This window comes from Phyllobates terribilis, unplaced genomic scaffold (genome assembly GCF_046119375.1).
Source record: "Phyllobates terribilis strain yellow unplaced genomic scaffold, ASM4611937v1 Scaffold_1__5_contigs__length_1240528914, whole genome shotgun sequence".
Taxonomy (NCBI): Eukaryota; Metazoa; Chordata; class Amphibia; order Anura; family Dendrobatidae; genus Phyllobates; species Phyllobates terribilis.
The window spans coordinates 391,681,136-391,702,018 of NW_027362761.1; the positions used below are offsets into that span (position 1 = coordinate 391,681,136).

Sequence of the window (20,883 nt, forward strand, 5' to 3'; positions counted from 1 at the left end):
ATTATTTTAAACTGTCAAAGTTAAGAGTCAATAGATGCACCCCGGATGTATTTCAAGGTTAATTTGCATGTGATTTTACTTGATTTCTCAGCCCTGTCACATCGGATTGCTACAAAACAGATGTCACTTTTAGGGCTCGTTCACATGCCCATATAACACGGCCGAGTGCTCTTTGATGTTTTATCGGATAGAGCTCGGCCCCATGTTATACTATGAGGCAGAGCCGACTAGTGCATTTTTTCTCATGAAAATTCGTCAGGAAAAAATAATCGCAGCATGCTAAAATACAGTTATATGAAAAAGTTTGGGCACCCCTATTAATCTTAAGCTTAATGTTTTATAAAAATTGGTGTTTTTGCAACAGCTATTTCAGTTTGATATATGTAATAACTGTTGGACACAGTAATGTTTCTGCCTTGAAATGAGGTTTATTGTACTAACAGAAAATGTGCAATCTGCATTCAAACAAAATTTGACAGGTGCATAAGTATGGGCACCCTTATCATTTTCTTGTTTTAAATACTCCTACCTACTTTTTACTGACTTACTAAAGCACTTTTTTTGGTTTTGTAACCTCATTGAGCTTTGAACTTCATAGCCAGGTGTATGCAATCATGAGAAAAGATACTTAAAGTGGCCACTTGCAAGTTGTTCTCCTGTTTGAATCTCCTCTGAAGAGTGGCATCATGGGCTCCTCAAAACAACTGTCAAATGATCTGAAAACAAAGATTATTCAACATAGTTGTTCAGGGGAAGGATACAAAAAGCTGTCTCAGAGATTTAACCTGTCAGTTTCCACTGTGAGGAACATAGTAAGGAAATGGAAGAACACAGGGACAGTTCTTGTTAAGGCCAGAAGTGGCAGGCCAAGAAAAACATCAGAAAGGCAGAGAAGAAGAATGGTGAGATCAGTCAAGGACAATCCTCAGACCACCTCCAGAGAGCTGCAGCATCAACTTGCTGCAGATGGTGTCACTGTGCATCGGTCAACTATACAACGCAATTTGCACAAGGAGAAGCTGTATGGGAGAGTGATGCGAAAGAAGCCGTTTCTGCAAGCACGCCACAAAGAGTTGGCTGAGGTATGCAAAAGCATATTTGGAGAAGCCAATTTCTTTTTGGAAGAAGGTCCTGTGGACTGATGAAACCAAGATTGAGTTGTTAGGTCATACAAAAAGGCGTTATGCATGGCGGCAAAAAAAAACACAGCATTCCAAGAAAAACACTTGCTGCACACACTAAAATTTGGTGGAGGTTCCATCATGCTTTGGGGCTGTGTGGCCAATGCCGGCACCGGGAATCTTGTTAAAGTTGAGGGACGCATGGATTCCACTCAGTATCAGCAGATTCTTGGCAATAAAGTTACGCAGGGGATGGATCTTTCCGCAAGACAATGATCCAAAACACCGCTCCAAATCTACTCAGGCATTCATGCAGAGGAACAATTACAATGTTCTGGAATAGCCATCCCAGTCCCCAGACCTGAATATCATTGAGCATCTGTGGGATCATTTGAAGAGGGCTGTCCATGCTCGGCGACCATCAAACTTAACTGAACTGGAATTGTTTTGTAAAGAGGAATGGTCAAAAATACCTTCATCCAGGATCCAGGAACTCATTAAAAGCTACAGGAAGCGACTAGAGGCTGTTATTTTTGCAAAAGGAGGATCTACTAAATATTAATGTCACTTTTCTGGTGAGGTGCCCATACTTATGCACCAGTCAAATTTTGTTTGAATGCAGATTGCACATTTTCTGTTAGAACAATAAACCTCATCTCAAGGCAGAAACATTACTGTGTCCAACAGTTATTACATATATCAAACTGAAATAGCTGTTGCAAAAACACCAATTTTTATAAAACATTAAGCTTAAGATTAATAGGGGTGCCCAAACGTTTTCATATAACTGTAATCGGATCACGCGCACCCATACAAGTCTATGGGTGTGTGTGAAACATCAGACTGCATTCAGACGTATTCCGAGTGCAGTGCGATTACCCGGACACAGACAATGGGGAAGATGGAGAACATAAGTTCTCCATATTCTCCGCACCTGTGAGAAAGTTGGATCACAGTAAGGTGACACTCAGATCAAACTCTGACACAACGTTAGTTTCAGGGGAGTCTTCTCCGAAACCTACCTGAAAAATTGCTCAGAAAATGCTCAAAAGAATAAACATATTCATTTCTATGTAAAAAAAAAAGGCCGCTGTTCATATGTTCAGTCTTTTGAGCATCTTTTAATCGCTTTAGGTTTCCAAAGCCGCCAAGCATTTAAAGGAAATGAGCTGATTATTTTTCAGGCGTTTTCTGCTCTGAAGCTGTTTCATGCTTTACAATACAAGTCGATGGGAAGGCTCAATAGATACCTGGAAGATTCCGACAGTTTGTAAAAAAGCAAGTGGTTTGTTCATTGTTGAATAGAACTGAAGCCAGTTAAAAAAGTTAACGCCAGTAAAAGGTCGCCTTAAAAACACTGAAAAAACTCTAAAAAAATGAATGTTGAATAATCACACAGGAAATGGGAAAAAAATGCTAAAAAAGATGCTTAAAGACAAAAGAAAAACACTAGCTTTTCCTCAATCATCTTCCTCTTGAAACACTCGTGGGTTTGGCTGCCTGAAAAAGATGTTGTGTACACACACCCTAAGGTGCCCAACCCCCCCATACAGATGTACACAAGGCTCGACTGTTCTAAAAGACCACAGTATTATGGGGGAGACCCGACAGGCCCTCATTCATGTGAAATGGTCCTCCATTCCCTCCAAAATTGGTCGATTTGGTCAACTTTAATCTGTATGGGGGCCTGTAGGATTTAACCCATGATACTTGTCATCTCGAGAAATGCTATTTAACTGCAGATATAGAGGTATTCTGAGGGGAAACAGCTTTTAAATCCTGTTTAGCTGTCATATTGGTGTAGCAGCTACAGGAAGAAATTAAGTTTTATTTTCCCGGCAACTACTCGCTTCAAATTATCGGGACGGTGCAAGAAGCGGTTAAAATCACCTCTCTCTATAGTGTGAGTGCGGCTATAATCACTAGCCAGCAATTTGATTGACAGCCTGCTTTGCAGCGTGTGGTATGCAGAGTAGGCGGCAAACAATGTGCCCCCTCTATAGTGTACAGTGACCATTACAGCTCCCTGAACCACCCCGTTGACTGGAAACGATCGGCTGCCAGGAGAATAAGACGTCATTTTCTCCCTGCAGCCGCTGCTCCAATAAGACTGCAATATAGCTGTGTACTTTGAGGTTAACCCTATATCTGCATATAAATAGTGTTTCTCAAAGTGCCCCTTTAAACAAAAGCATTTACTAACTCAGATTGTGTCAGTGTATTGACATAAAACAATATACATTTTTAAAAATTACTTACAAGGCTCCAGTATAACCAGGGGGACATCTGCACTCTCCAGTAGTATGATCACAAGTTGCTCCATTCTGACACTGGCATTTTTGGTGGCAATCATTTCCATATGTCCCTTGGTCACATCGTTCCTCACAACGCCAGCCCTTAAAACCAGCAGCGCAGTGACATGCTCCAGTAATGGGATTACAAAGAGCCCCATTTTTGCATTGACATCGGCTGCTACAATGTGGTCCCCAATGATCAACATCGCAAGCTGCCAACAAAATAATGGTAAAATTCTAATTAATGTCTACACAAAGAACCAACATTCACAACTGTTCATGAGTAAGACAACAGGCTTTTAATATCAGTTGAATTGGGTCTAAAAACTGAGTAATAATGTATTAAACATAGAAACCATGTTTGAGTTAAAGCATAAATATCACAGTGGAAAGAAGTGAATGTATGTTGTTAATGACCTATTAGATGAAGAATGAAAAATACTGAAATGTCAGATGTCTTACATCTTTCAACAGTGTAAATGAGAAGATGGCACAAAGCATTAGATCAGGAGAGTCGAGGCGCACATGTGATTTTATGAAGCTGGTTCTTACGAGGCCAACATCGCACACACCGCACAACCAAGGAAAAGATGACTTTCATGTCCTGGAATGCCAACTTGAACTTAAGCTCCTAATTGTTCCAGGATATGGTGGTGAAAGCATGAGTTGTACAAGAAATGCTATAAACTGGTAAACTGCTTAGGATAAAATCTCGAGCTGTTATAATGGACGAGTTCTAACCTAAGGCATGCTGGTAACTTAAACAGTTATATTTTCGTCAACAAGTGAACAAGTTGTACTGGGCTACATGCTCATACTTAGGCCACGTTCACACGTTCAGTATTTTACATCAGTATTTGTAAGCCAAAACCAGGAGTGGGTGATAAATACAGAAGTGGTGATGTGTTTCTATTATACTTTTCCTCTGATTGTTCCACTCATGATTTTGACCTACAAATACTGAGGTAAAATACTGACCAAATACTGCCATGTGAACATGGCCTAATATAAAGGCGTTCATTTAAGTGATCATCTCTGATGGACACCACTGCGTGTAATGGCGCCCAATCGGGGACAGTTATTTTAAATCAAGAATAGTAATGCATACAGTGCTATTTTTGCCATCAAAAGTGACAGAAGCCCAAACGAAATCCCCATTGATGACTCTAAATTGCAGTGTAAATAACAGGCGACATTGCACAGTTCATTACCAATGGGCAGAAATTTTGTAAAGCAATCTGATTATCTACTCATCAGAAAGCTGTTAATAGACTACAAACAAACATAGGCTTTTGTCTACAAAAACTCCAACCAAATAAAGGCAGTAATTCATACAAAATCCTTATTATGCAAATGCTGGAAATCTTGTTGGGTTTGAACATTCTTTTTGTCTGTGGACTTTACACCTCCTGGTCAATTCTTATCCTGGAGTCTTAGTATGGATTAATCCCAGGGACAGACTTAAGATACCGGAAATGTTTGTGCTCAGCCCAGTCTGAGGACTGCTGGGCAGGATAGCAAGTCCAGCTGTTCCAAACAAAATACCCAAACTACAAGTAGGCAGAGATGACTCAGTTAGAGTTGAGTTCTTTGCTAAGTACCATTATGGGTGTGGTATATTTATTGGCATGCATAGCTCTCAAGTTTCCTAATCATTTTATTACAACTGAGCTTTGCAAAGGGCTGTTAGATGTATTTCTGGATAGAACAGAAGATAAATTAATTACATGATAATAATTTGAAGATAATTATTTTTTATGTTTTTCAGACCAACGGGTTTAGTGAATTAAGGAACCAGGATCTTGACTTCCAAAAAGCAGATATACGAATTAGGATAAAGACTGATGTACTACAGTGACAATCCCAAAATTGGTTGCTTACTCAGGGATCCTTTTCATTAGAGAAGATCATTAGCATTAATTAATATTATCCCTAGGAGAACAATGGATGTAAGAGTCATCCTAAGATTTCTATCAGCAATACTGCAGAAAAAAACACTTGCAATGCAGTTCACCCTGTAATGTAACAAATAAATGGAGCTTGTTTAGGAGTTCAGTGTGGGGATGGAGAGAGTCTTATTACAACAAATGTACATAATACTAAATGAGGTTTCATCGCTTCTCACCCTGGAGGACCAAGTCTGCCCATCTATGGACTTGCATTCATATTAGGGCAGTATGTAGTCCCATATTTCTCCTGTAGTGGCTGCTGCAGGTGAAATAAGCAACCATCTTCCACTGAGAAGATCAAGGCCCCCATTCATCAAAGTGTCTATGCCAGATGTACGGTGTAAAACATTTTGAAAAGTCACACATTTTTTGCACAATGTAAGGTTACAAAAAAAATATTGTGACTTTTAGCATATTCATGCCAGCTATGGCCAATCCGGACAAAATTGGGGTGAGACAGAGGTGGAACGGGGTGTGGCGACGCCAGCTCATCTAGTTCTTGTAGAGCTGTGACGTGCCTTATGTCACAAGTCTTACGCTAGTCCCTATGTGCGCCTCTTAATGAATCAGGCGCCTCTAACTCCAACATGCCCTCTCATGAAGACTGGCATGAACAATGCTGGTCTTGATGAATCGGGGCCCAAGAGTTTGCCGGTGGTCTCAGTCACTGGTGCCCCTCATGTTGAAGAGGTTGCTCAACTTGTTTGTGCTGTATCAGCCCCTTTAAACACAGGCATGGAACCAAAAAATGCCATTGCTCATCATTCCCAGAAGGTATCTTTTTCAAGATGGTTTCTAAACCTGTTATATTGAAAAATATACAGTGACCTAGAATTTCACAGTCTGGCACAAATTTAAAGGAATTGTCTACATCATATGTTGTCTAAGGGGTGCTTTTGCCGTTCTGACATTGTTGCTTTTGCCGTTTACTTTGTCTTGGTGTTATCATCTTGTTACATCTGTTTTATCATCATCATTATGTGGCACCCCAGGGGTCTGGTTTCCACAGTAACGGCAATGTTATGTCTGAGAGCAGGTGGGAGGTCTCTTGGTCAGGGATCCTGTGCATGCCACACCTCCTGCCCAGTCCTGGGAGGGGAAGAACTTCCCCTATATAAACCTAGGGCTGAGGCAGGGTTAGTGAGTAGAGAAGAAGTAGAGACAGAGAAGAGAAGCAGATATAGGAAAGAACATCAGGAGTTCTGTGGGAGCAGTGCTACAAGGAGTCAGGGGCTGGCAGCTGCAGAGCTCGCCCTGACTGAGAAGTTATCACCGGACCCGGAGTCCGAGGCTGTGGGGACTAACTCCTATCCAGCAGCAGAAACCGACCGGCAGGGGATTGCAGGTCCTCTGGCCCAGAAACCCGAAGGCACGGTCACACGCGTGGGACCAGCACCGCCGTCATGGAGCGGAAGCTACTAGAAGGCCCCGAGTCACCGGCCATACGGGTGAGCACCACACGGTACACTCAGGGACGTGGGCTACTTATACCCGCTTCTAGCAAGGTAGCCAGAAGAGTATCGTTAGTTTGGGAGGCCTACAACTCCGCCTGGCCAGGGGAGATCCCATCTGCTCAAGGACTGACCAGGCCCCAATCGCTAGCCAGTACTCCGGGAGGGTCTATCGTTGTCACCAGTAAAGACCCTGAACTACACCGTACCGTCTCTGAGTGGTTCCTGCCACCCCCATCATCCACGTTGGCTGCCCTGAGGCCATACCCCTCCCGTTGGGGGTTATACTATCACGCTGCACAATCCTACCACCGGCCTCAGCGGTCTGCCCTGCAGCAGCAGCTCCTTAGCTGTACTCAACGGGTGGCGTAGTCGTCCAACATCTACCGCTAATACAGCGCCACTTAGTCTGACTCCCTGGGCACGGACCGGATCACCGCCACGAGACTACAACCCTCAAGAGATCCGGCTCCGGGTAAGCTCCCGCATGCGCAACGCAGCGCGACACAGGCCCAGGGGCGCGTCAATTACAGCTAACACTAATCATAATTAATAATGATTTGCTATACAGCAATGTGTTAAAGGCTAATGCCTACAACTTAATTATCACCGATATGTTGAATGAATGCCGTCTACAATGGCTGGTAGGTAACATAAGAAGCACAGCTGTTTATCTGAAATAAAGATGTATTTGGGTTACAAGTCGTCATATGGAATTCTAGCTGATTTGGGACCACAAGGTCTGCTCTGTAACGTCAAGGTCAAGCTAATAACCAATTGTCTGTCTGTGTTACCCTAATTTTCTAGCTAAAAGCTCCATTATAGTAAGGAAATGTATCCTCCTGGCAACACTGTATTCCCCAAAGGTGCCTCCTTCTGCCTGACAACTGCCCTGCACTGACAAAACTTATTTCATATGCTCATATTCCATTTATTCTTGGCAGGAGATAGAGATGGAAAGTAGTCTACATTTATGATCTCTTAAGGAATATAAAAGTAATTTGCACACTTCCGTTTATTTGTCTTCCTATTTGGCCATTCTCTTCAAATTTCCAGTCCTACTTGTCCAACTTTCTCCCATCTATATCTGTCATTACATATTTTGTGTGCAGTAGAAAACGGTTACTGCCATGCTGTAGAATAGATTTTCTGGTTTATGTTTTTTCCACATTGCAACCGTAATATTGTATTGTTTTTCCTCTTGTGATACAGATGGTCATGTTATAGTTGCACCTACTGTATATAGCTTGTACACACTTATACTGCACATTTCACAGTAGCTCGACTAAAGATATGTTCTTGAGTGAGGAAAGTAACCACTATAGAGAAACATCATCTTGGTTTGTGGATTAAGGCACCAAATTTGCTCATTAAGGTCTCGTACACATAATATAGCACCCATAGAAGTCTAGGAGTCCTTACTGGACCTACATTTGTCTCCGGAGACATAGAGGTTTTTACATACTGACTCCAATAGAAAAAATTGTTGGAATGCTCTATGAGATAATTGCTGATTAGATTTTGGGTTGCAGAAGTCAGTATGAAAACAAGATTTCAGGCAACCTCCAGGGCCATAGATCTTCCATGTGTTGCTGTGCAGGCTCTGTGATTGGAGTAATGAGCCCATTGAGTAAGTAAATCATGGATGTTAATGATCTATTCTTAGGCTATGTTCACATGCAGTGTTTTTACAACATTTTTTTCTGCAGCCAAAACCTGCTCTCTTGGAAGTATACAGTGGGTACGGAAACTATTCAGACCCCTTTAAATTTTTCACTCTTTCTTTCATTGCAGCCATTTGGTAAATTCTAAAAAGTTCATTTTTTTCTCATTTAAGTACACTCTGCACCTCATTTTGACTGAAAAAAAAACAGAAATGTAGAAATTTTTGCAAATTTATTAAAAAAAAAACACTAAAATATCACATCATCATAAGTATTCAAACCCTTTGCTTAGACACTCATATTTAAGTCACATGCTGTCCATTTCCTTGTGATCCTCTGTGAGATGGTTGCACTCCTTCATTGGAGTCCAGCTGTGTTTAATTAAACTGATAGGACTTGATTTGGAAAGGCACACACCTGTCTATATAAGACCTCACAGCTCACAGTGCATGTCAGACCAAATGAGAATCAAAAGCTCAAAGAAAGTGCCCAAGGAGCTCAGAGACAGAATTGTGGCAAGGCTGCGTGTGAACAAAGCCTTAGTCTGAAAGCAAAGTGTAAACCTTTTTAAGGGTACGTCAACAAGGGACAAAAATAATCAGTGTGGATTTCACTTAAAGTTCCACAATAGAGTTCCACATTAGAGTTCAAGTCCTCTTCCACTGACGAGGGCCAACAGCCCGAAACACAGTGTTTGCAAACTGAGATTCTGATTTGGTTTTTATCCTAAGTCATATTGCAAGACTTGTTAAAGGGTCGATTGTGACTTGTAGAATTGCTGCTTCCAACAGGTGGCGCTATAGAGTTCAAGTCCTCTTCCTCTCTGACGAGGCAATTTACATATTAAATCTCCAAGAGGAGCATTTCAGGGCGAATAAGCCTCCTTACCTTGACATGCCAGAGCCGGTATGTCACTCTCCACAAGGAGAAACGTTACCCCTTAGACCAAAGTTCCACAAAAAAATCTGCTGTTAAATCTGCATATTTTACATGCAAATTTTCCTGCAGATTTTCTTATAGACTTGCTGCGGACTTTACTTAGTATGCATTTCAAAAGGTGAAATCAGCAGCGCATATCCTGAAAAAGATTAACTATGTGCACCACGTGTCAATTTACCCACAGATATTATTTCTTAATAATTTGTTAATATCTCATCCAAATTCCCGTTACTGTATCACACTGTGGATTTTTTGCCCACCTATCAAGATAGAAAATCTTCAATATTTCTTCTATGTGTGAGCATAACCTAATAGTTCTGAACTGCAGGGGACATTGAGGTATAATACCAGTTGTAAAGCGCTTAGTCTGGTTCTAAGTTGCATTGAGTAACATGGTGATTGTGGTAAGGTTTATTACCGTGGCAATGGCATAAATATAGCTAAATTAATATCAATGATCTCAGTCAATCCAGGCTCTTGACCTAATAGTGACCGTGTAGCAGAAAGCTATAATATCTAGAGCAAGAGAATGAAAATCAATCCAGGCTCTCGTGTCCTACATAAAAGCTGAGCTCCTTTGAAACTCAAGACAACAATCTCAAAATGTGGATTTTATTTCCAATCCTTTGTTTCTCTGAGATTCATTTACTGCACGGTGGGTTTTCTACCCCTATGGCAACTGTGCCCTCATGCAGTGTCCTGTTTTCTAAGGAAGGATTTCTATTGAAGAATCTAGGCCATTTTGTTATTTTGTCGATGCTTTCTGAGCCATGAAGAGCACACACAAAAGAAATGTGCAGTTTTGTTTGCTTTCTTTGAAGATTTGCAGTCAGTTTTCTTTTGCGTACTCTTCAAATCCATTTCCTGAGGATGAATTTTATTACTCACTTGCGCAAGTATTGTAATACATTTCTATTGTCCTAAGAAATTCAATTCTTGTTCTTTAAATTAAAGAGGGGAATATAAATTTAGCATCAGGATTGTATTACTAAAGAGGTCTAGCAACATACAGTAGATGTGAAAAGTATCTACGCCAGTAGAGTAAACCAAAGTGTATGATATGAGAAGCAAAAAAATGAAAATAAAATAAACAAGCAAACAGATAAAAAATACAATTGAAGGGAAATACTTAATTTAAAAAGAGTTCCGATATCAAAGAGGTTGTGACACCAGGTTGGCCTTCTGCATCCCTCAAATCATGTGCAGCCTCCATACAATTCTCCAATAGCAGCCTTGAATTTGAACACCCTTGAAATTGTTCCAGAAAGTGAAATGCTCCTCCCAGAAATTATTGCCATTACACATATTTTGTTATACATGTTTATATCCTTTGTGGGTATTGGAACAACACAAAAAACAGACAAAAAAGGTAAATTGGACATAATTTGACACAAAGCCCCAAAAATGGGCTGGACAAAACTGTCGGCACCTTTTCAAAATTGTGAGCTAAACACTTTTGTTTCAAGCATGTGATGCTCGTTCACACTCACCTATGGCAAGCAACAGGTGTGGGCAATATGAAAATCACACCTGAAACCAGATAAAAAGTGGAGAAGTTGACTCAATCTTTGCATTGTGTGTCTGTGTGTGCCACATTAAGCATGGAGAACAGAAAGTGGAGAAGAGAACTGTCTGAGAAATTGAGAACCCAAATTGTTGAAAAATATCAACAATCTCAAGGTTGCAAGTCCATCTCCAGAGATCTTGATGTTCCTTTGTTCACGGTGTGCAATATAATCAAGAAGTTTACAGGCCATGGCACTGTATCTAATCTAACTGGATGTGGACAGCAGAGACAAATTGATGAAAGGATGCAATGCAGGATAGTCCGGATGGTGGATAAGCCGCCCCAATCAAGTTTTAAAGAAATTCAAGCTGCACTGCAGGCTCAGGATGCATCAATGTCAGCACGAACTTTCCATCATCATTTGAATGAAATGAAACGCTATGGCAGGAGATGCAGGAGGACCCTAATGCTGACACAGAGACATAAAAAAGGTAGATTGCAGTATGTGAGTAAGCCAAAATACTTCTGGATAAGCGTCTTGTGGACAGATGACACCAAGATAAAGCTTTTTGGTAAAGCACATTATTCTACTGTTTACCAAAAGTGGAATGAGACCTACAAAGGAAAGAACACAGTGCCTACAGTCAAATATGGTGGAGGTTCAAAGATGTTTTGGAGTTGTTTTGCTGCCTCTGTCACTGGGTGCCTTGACTTTGTTCAAGGCATCATGAAATCTGGAGATTGCAAAATGATTTTGGGTCATAATGTAGTACCCAGTGTCAGAAAGCTGGGCTTGCATCCTAGGTCATGGATCTTCCAGTAAGACAATGACCGAAAACATAAGTCAAGAAGCACCCAGAAATGGATGGAAACAAAGCGCTGGAGATTTCTGAAGTGCCCAGAAATATGTCCAGATCTAAATCCCATTGAACACCTGTGGAGAGATTTTAAAATTGCTGTTGGGAGAAGTCACCCTTCAAATATGAGAGACCTGGAGCAGTTTGCAAAGGAACAGTGGTCCAAAATTCCAGTTGAGAGTTGTAAGAAGCTTGTTGATGGTTATAGTAAGTGACTGATTGCAGTTATTTATTCCAATGGATGTGCAACCAAATATTAAGTTGAGGGGACCAACCATTTTGTCCGGCCCATTTTTGGGGTTTTGAGTGAAATTATGTCCAATCTGCCTTTTTTTCTTTGTTTTTTTGTGTTGTTCCAATACACAGAAAGGAAATAAACATGTGTATAACAAAACATGTGTGATTGCAATAATTTTCTGGGAGTAATACTTCATTTTCTGGAACAATTTCAAGGGTGCCAACACTTTCGCCCATGACTGTATTAGAAAGTTGTTTATTTTCTTGTGTACCATTGATTAAAAATTAAAACAGCTGGTACTCTTTAGGTTTTACATAAAATGAAAGTAGTCGACGGTAAGGTTAGGTTGTTAGATAGTTCTGTATAGCAGCCTTCTGGTTGAACTAAGTGTTAATTCTTGTTGCCGTTTGTGGAGACCAGAGAACAGACAAAGTTGGAAATCCAGGACAACACTTGTGTTATTTTTTAACAGGATACTAGACATTACACATTTGCATTGAGACGTATCCTTAATAAATTGTTCTAAATGTATAGTACAATCGCTGATCAATATTTACAAGGATTTTTTTATGAAATCATAAATGTCACAATCATTTTCCCATCTCCTTTACCTTTAAACATCTTAGCCTGTGTATACTGTAGGACAGTACAGTGAAGAATATATTGACACCCATAATGCTGTAAATGAAGTCACCATTCATGTCGATAATTGCTGTGATCTGTAAGTGGAGCTTTTGGGAACAGGTGAGAAATGAGAGCACAACACATCAGAGACTGGAGGGAAAGTTCCAAAATGAGTGTTTGGCAGACTGACTGTCTTTTTCAGGTGTGGCCTAATTATAACACTATACATAATTAATATATTTTACATCATTTCTCGAGGGCGATGTAAAATCTTGAAGAAGCCTGTTCTTACTTCTCTAAAAGACCTGTTTGCAGCCATGGACAGTCAATGAAAGACTGACACGAAATACTAATAATAACAGTATGAAGCCTTTCTTTGTGGAATATAGCCTATATAATTATTATAAATGTCATATTTGCCCTAGCTTTTTGTGCACCTTTGTTTATCAGAATGCAACTTTATCTTACAAATCCAAGGGAAACTGAAAAATAAAATAAAACAATTGGTTCAATCACTACAACATAATGTATCAGGTCTCATTATTAATTCCTCTGCTTTATAACTAAACCAACAAAATGGCCAAAATCAATGTTAGAGCCTTTAAAGTCCATGAATAGTATTTTCTAAGTGATCCTGATCATGTCTGATGGATGGTTTGATAGAGTAGCTCCAAGGGATGAATTCAACACGTCTGCTATCTGGTCAGGTTACATCGAGGGCTCTATTGTGTTTGCTCAATAAATCTTTATTGGACTAATTTACTGCACATGCATGTCAATGGGTGTATGTCAGTGTTAGCATATTACAATGGAAGCCTTATTATTCACCCATCGTTCCGTTGCAAGGATACTGTTTTGTCACACTGTATAGCTGAATACAACTTTCAGCATTATATATCACAGTGATACAGAAAATGCCGGCTTTACATCAACTGAAAACAAAAAAAGATGGATTCTGTTGAGGAATTTCGGTTTTGGAATCAGCACCAATTTCAATTAACAAACCAAATTCACTTTGTGTAGAAAATTCTCCATGGACAGACGAAATCCATGGCTTAATTCCACATAAAAATGAAGAACCAATCTGCAGCATCATTTTTACGTGATATGTGGAGTTAGTAGTAGGGTACTTCATGGCCCTGCTCCTAATTGATTAAGATGATGTCCCCATGATATATAGGATCACACATTCAGGAGAATGCTAAGGTTCTAAGATGTTACTTTATATTGTATAAATCAATAGTACACGTGAAAATAAGAAACTTTGTAATATATCTTATCAAAGAAATCTGCTACTTTTTCCACCAGGACTGATCAATCATTTTCAGAATTCTCAATTCCCAGGTAAAATCTGAATTCAGTGAAGACAGATTTTTACATTACTGAGATAGGAGATGACAGGTGGTGCTGATAAGATTCTATGTACATGGGGGAGAAGAGGAGGAGCTAGAGGCAGAGCTCCTCCCTCCTCCTTATAAGCACTAACTGCCATCTCCTATCTCACTAGTGTCTTCACTGAATACAGATTTTACCTGGGAATTGAGAATTTTGTGAATGAATGATCAGTCTTTGAAGAGAAAGAAGTAAATTTCCCTGATAAGATATATTACAGAGTTTCTTATTTTCATGTGTACTATTGATTTATAAAATAAAAATTAAAACAACGGCTACTCTCATAGGGTCTTTTTCTCCATTTTTCTATTTTTTTCTGGTTAGATCTTTTTTCTCCTTTTCTTCTTTTTACACCCAGGAGATTAAAATAGATGTTTTGACTTAAACAAGAGCTACACCTACAGCGTGCAGACCCTTCTATTTAATGTACTGGAAACTGAAATGTATCTGCTATAGTTTACTGTGATGTCACAACTGTATGCGATGTAACTCTTCTGTGTATTACGCAAATGTAATAAAAATATTGGATTTAAAAAAGTAAAAAAAAAATGTTAACTGATATAATAAGAATGATAGGGCTAAAACAATATTGTGGACATATGGACCTTCATCACATGATCGATGCGACAGAGTAACCAAAGAAGCTTTGGAGGAATTGCAGTGTTGGAGTGCTGAGGGATTTAATGGGTGAATATCGGCAACTTTTCTTTTTTTTTTTTACTTTTTGCAATAGCCTTTTTTTTACTTTTTGCAATATCAATCCCTAGGTTAGGTAGGGTCAGCTTCTAGATCACACTGGCCTAATATAGTTGACCTACATTACTTTCCTTAACGATATTCACACTACTCAGGCAATGAAACCTACATAAGCTGACGTGGATTTTATAGGCTGCTGTATGGTCTGGGCTTTATCACTGTAATATAATACCTACTTCTATGAGACATTCCAGACAAGTCCACAGAAGTAGAGCGTTAACACTGTAAACCCAAAATAGGAGCCTCCTTTGTCTAGTTGCTAGTCATGTTACTGCTGCTTTACATGGAGAGATTTAGAAAAACCCAGTCAATGAAACAAGATCTGAATTTGTACGTCTGTGTGACCACTGGAATCTTTCCAAACCAATGTCTGATTCAGCACACTGTGAGGAGTTTGCTCATTTCTTTATAATCCTCTTCTGAATGACAAGATGTCAATGCAGGACACAGTCTGGAATGCAGACACATTATGGAGGTGCCATTGAGTCCCCATGGCTCTGAACAGTTTCTTTATATTAGATCTGAATATACTCCTACTGAGTATATGCATGGTATACTGCTCCTGATTTAAAGTGGATCTGTCATCTAACTTGCAAACTTTATACATTATTAAATAGGTCTCTTAGACCTGATAAGGCTGGTGTTTTTACTTTGAAAATCCTTGTCTGAATAGCTATGTGATCCTGCCATTAATATAAGCATTTTATGAGTCAAGCTGTAGCATGAAATAGCTCATAAATCCATGTGAATTCAGACCCGGCCCACCCGACCTAACTAACAGCTTGTACTGAGCAGTGTGAGATTGCAGCAGTGAGGAGGGATACTATCTGACTATGTAGGTGGAGATTGAGTTAAACTTTCAGAAAGCATTAGACAGTCATCCTGACATGTAGTTTAAAAGGGTAGTAAATTTGGTGAAAAATCCACTTATAGAGTAAGACATCTTATATTGTCTAGGAGGAGGCACAAACAAATTCCTATCATCTTATTTAATGTAGCATTACTTTACAAGTATTTTCAGAAATGTCTTATATTTAATGTAAAAAGTAATACTGTAATATTTTTGTGTATATTAAATGATATGACAATTATCCAAGTACTTGCTCAATGTCCAGTACATATATCTGATATACAGTATTCTTGACTGGTATTGGCCAATGCAAAAGTAAAACTTAATGGGGCTGTCCAGTTTTGTCACAAAAGTCTGCAGTCACTCTATATGACTGCAGACTTGCGAATACTCACATTGAGCACGGTAAATGACATCAAGATTCTCCGGCGCCAGGAGCAGGTGGTCATGTGACCACAAGTATGCGATATGCATATTCCCGACCACATTTCAACTAGACATGCATGGTTTCGCTGAATACCAGTGAATTGGTGAGGTTGTGCACATCTAGTCGGAATATGGCAAGAAGTATGTACAGCGGGTGAAATAAGTATTGAACACGTTAACAATTTTCGAAGTAAATATATTTCTAAAGGTGCTATTGACATGAAATTCTCACCAGATGTCATTAATAGTGATGAGCGAGTATGTTCTGTTAACCCTTTCGCCGAGTATAGTCGGGCGAGCACCGAGTAGTTACAGCTGCTCGGTGATATGTTTGAAACACTCCCGTGTGCATGATTTGCAACTGTTTGACAGCTTTAATACATGGGAGTAATGTGTAAGAAATAGACATTCCTCACATGTATTAAACCTGTCAAACAGTCGCAAATCATGCACACGGGAGTGTTTCAAACATATCACCGAGCAGCTGTAACTACTCGGTGCTCGCCCGAGTATACTCGGTGAAAGGGTTAACAGAACATACTCGCTCATCACTAGTCATTAACAACCCATTCAATCCACATAGGCAAAGAACTCAAACCATAGATGTCCAATTATTATTTTGTTTTGTAATAATGAGAAATGACAAAGGGAAAAAGTATTGAACACACTTACTACATTGTATTTAATACTTCGTACAAAAGCCTTTGTTGGTGATGACAGCTTCAAAACGCCTCCTGTATGGAGGAACTAGTCGCATACATTGCTCAGGTGTGATTTTGGCCCATTCTTCCACACAAACACTCTTGAAATCCTGAAACTTCCATGGGCTTTTTCTATTAACGCTGAGCTTTAGTTCCTTCCATACATTTTCTATTGGATTCAGGTTAGGTGATTGGCTGGGCCATTCAAGTAGCTTTACATTCTTTCTCTGAAACCAATTGAGAGTTTCCTTGGCTGTGTGTTTGGGAACACTGTTTTGCTGAAATGTCGATCCTCGTTTCATCTTCATCATCCTGATAGATGGCAGCAGATTTTTATCAAGAATGTCTCGGTACATTTGTCCATTCATCCCGCCTTCAAATATATGAAGTTTGCCAGTACTGTATACTGAAAATCAGCCCTACACCATGATGTTCCGACCTCCAAACTTCACTGTTGGTATAGTGTTTTTGGGGTGAGATGCAGTGCCTTTTGGCCTCCAAACATGGTGTGCATTATGGCATCCAAACAGTTAAATTACCTTCAGTAGTTTAGAAATTCTTCTGTAACCAATGCTAGTATATTTTGCAACAATAAGGTTGCAAAGGTCTTGAGACAGCACCCTGGTTTTACCCATCATGAGATGTTTCTTGTGTGGCACTTTGGTAATGAAACACCTTTTTATAGGCCATCAGTAGAACCAGCTGATATTATTTTCACTAAGTGGCTGGGTTTCTTTCTAATTACTGATAGATTTCAGCTGGTGTCATGACATTCCATGGCTTTTTGCACCTCTCTTTCTTCGTGTGTTCAATACTTGGATGGGTTGGAACAGACATCTGATGAGAATTTGATCTGGAATTGGTGATGTGTTCTATACTTATTTCACCCACAATATATCAGATACTTGCCTTCACATGACCACCCACCAACACCGGAGTATCCTGACACCCCGCACTGTGAGAACAGTGAGCAGTCATAAGTCTACAGTGACATAGAGTGACTGCAGACTTTTGTCCCAAACCTGGACAACCCCTTTTGTCTGGCTACAGGCATACAGCAAATTATGGGATGCTGTAACAATAACCATCACATCTATGGTACCAGAAGAATCAGACATGATCAACTGAAATTAAATGTTAGGAAAATTTAAATGTTATTATAAAATATCAATTCCATAAGCATAATAATTAATTAGATTTTGCATCCAAAAACAAATCAAGACAGTCAGTATTTGTATAAATGTCATTAATAAATATATACAGTACATATTTATTCTATATACTATGAGAAAAAACTACTTGTGAGAGATTACGTAACAATTTGTGGCTGATATTACTAGAACCACCCAATAATTAGAATTGAATAAAGTAACGCTAAAAGCTCAGCACCACACACCAAGATAAGTGATAGGTAATAGCCAAATTACACACCAATGAATGTGTCAGCTTACAAATACATAAATAATAAGGTACAACATACATTGTAAAATGATACAACAAGCCTCACATTAAGAAGACACAACCCTCTTATACCTCCTACTCACACACTTTGTTTCAGTGATTTAAAATGTATGTAAAAAAATGAGATTCAACTTCCCTATCCCTTTCGGACCCATCATCTTCCAATGGGGAAGAGGTGGTGGTCCCGTACATATTAGGAGAGCAGAGTTTCAAGCAGGCATTTATTTTTGTAGAGGAAATTTGAATGTTTTTTCTGTGCTGTTGGTGGAGTCCGACAGTAAGGATGCAGGACACACAGAGGTAGAAGACATGCGGTTTTATTTTCGACGCGTTTCGAAGATTTCTAACTTCTTTTTTACAGTACCACCACAATATTGTGCTTGTATCCCGAGGAAGAAGATAGAAAACTTCGAAACGCGTCGATAATAAAACCTCATGTCTTCTACCCCTGTGTGTCCTGGATCCTTCCCGTTGGACTCTACCAGCAGAACAGAAAATCCACTCAATTTTCCTCTACAAAGCGGGTTTTGTGACCCGTGGTTCTGCAGCAGCTGTTCTACTAAAACTTTGAAATTGTTGTGAGCTTCACAACCCTATCAGGTGAGCAAGTACTCCCCACTAATATACCTGTTGCTATTGGATAAGACCCTATTGTGCTTTTGTGCTCCCCATCTCCCGTAGGCAGGCATTTATGGGTATTTCTTTACGCTTTCACATTTGTTACACCTCACAGAGTTAGGACTCACAGTACTGAAGTCTAACAAGTATAAGAATAAAAAGTCTCACAACTCACAGTATATTTCCAGTACTGCATGACTGATGCTAAAATAAATTTCCCTACTGGAGTGGCAATTTTACTGGATATTAGAACAGATACCAACTTAGTTACAAACTTACAATATTGCTCTTTAGACTTGTATCTAAAACGATTTATTAACAGTTTCATAACAAGTCAGATATGATTATTAGTTCCCCCTAAAAAAAGATTTTTAAGGTTACACTTAACCTATTATCCGTATTACCTCTATAGAAAGTATATATAAAAATGTATAGAAATGGAGTAGATCATTACTACAGTGAACACAATATCCCCAGAGAGAAGAGCAGAAACATGCGGAGACAGACGGCAGCAGCTGCGCACTTACCGCTGGAGCAGTTGGGTCCTCCCCATCCCGGCTCACACTGACAGGTGTTGGGAGCTATGCAGCGGCCATGGACACATTTATCAGCACAGTGAGCTGTCACACATCAAAAGAAAGAGAAGAGTAAGCCAAACAGCACCAAATGGTCTACTAGCCGGTCAGGGCTGAATTATATTTATTTAGATTTTTCAATTTGTTCAAACAAAATAGTGTTTCTTCACTTCTAATATTTCATTTTTAGATATATTTTGAAATATATTATTTACAAGAAACACGAATCAAAAACTAGATGACGAAGAAATGTAAAGTACAGTTAAATGGGGGGAGTAAAAATTATCCAGGTCCCCGATCATCATTTTTTTTTCCTTTTAATAAATAACATGTACAAATATTACAAGATTAAAAGAAAATATAACCACAAATTATTTAGTTTTATGTCTATTCCCCCCTAATCCCATCACTACGCCATGTGTGTCTCAACCAAAATTGAAATCCAATCTGCTCAACAACTCAGTGATCTGTTGATAAAGTAATGGGTATTCGCCCTTTAGATATTCCAGTCTGGTACCAATTTGTGCCTTCATACTTAGATACCAACCTTTTCTTAATACTCAAGAAAAGAGTGTTCATGAAAAGTAGCCAAGTTTCAACGAAATGTTTAGTAAGTTTTCTTTATCTGCTAATGTATTTCATCGTTCCATTTTAAATAGGAATTCTATTTTAGAGTGGAACAAAGAATGAGGGGGCAGAACAGAATTAAGGCAGAAATGAAGTGTACTTTTCCTCGTTGATGCTCCCCAAATAATAAATCCTTCACCCCTTGTCCAAGGGAAATAGCATTTGACTATATGTTACACATTGCCCATTCAGGAGTTAAAGAATACACCAGAAGTAATTGATATAAAGTTTTGTACATCTTTCCATAGATTCTGAATGCCCACATATGATGAAAATTATCTGTGCAGTAATGTATGACCTATTAAGAATCATTAAGGCCATATCTTGATAACTAATGACCGATATCTTTTTTGCGTTCTTAAAGGGAATCTGTCACATTTTTGCTACCCCATCTGAGAGTAACTTACTGTAGGGGCAGAGACCCTGATTCCAGTGATGTCTCACTTACTGAGCTGGTTGTTGTTTTTAATGATAAAGTCCATGTTTTCTCTGCTGCAGATCTACCAGTTCTCTGAATGCTGAGCTCTGTATAACCCCGCCCTCAACACTGATGGGCAGATTTCCGCCTACGTGCAGTCAGTGGAAAGGGCGGGGTTATACAGGGCTCATGAATATGGAGGACTACGTGGCTGCAGGGTTCTTAGTCCTCTAGTGATAATCTCCTGCTGATAAAACAGGGATTTTATCAAAACTACAGTAAGTAGCCCTGTAAGTGACACATGACTGGAATCAGGGTCTCTGTCTCTACATTATGCTACTTTTAGATTACGCTACAAAAACCTGGTGAGATTCCCTTTAAAGTAGCTTCACTTCAGTATTTTGATTAGGTAGAT

The 20,883-nt window shown here is 39.4% G+C and overlaps 1 protein-coding gene across 4 annotated transcripts in view; it reads right to left on the reverse strand.

Annotated features, from left to right (window-relative positions):
- MEGF10 (multiple EGF like domains 10) overlaps positions 1 to 20,883 on the reverse strand; it is a 132,630-nt gene that overhangs the window by 46,777 nt on the left and 64,970 nt on the right. For all 4 annotated transcript variants that reach the window (XM_073676625.1, XM_073676619.1, XM_073676614.1 and 1 more), the window contains 2 exons: positions 19,376 to 19,468; positions 3,381 to 3,627 (listed from right to left, as the gene is read on the reverse strand). In XM_073676625.1, coding sequence (XP_073532726.1) covers positions 3,381 to 3,627; positions 19,376 to 19,468 — 340 coding nt within the window. The remainder of the gene's footprint in view (positions 1 to 3,380; positions 3,628 to 19,375; positions 19,469 to 20,883) is intronic.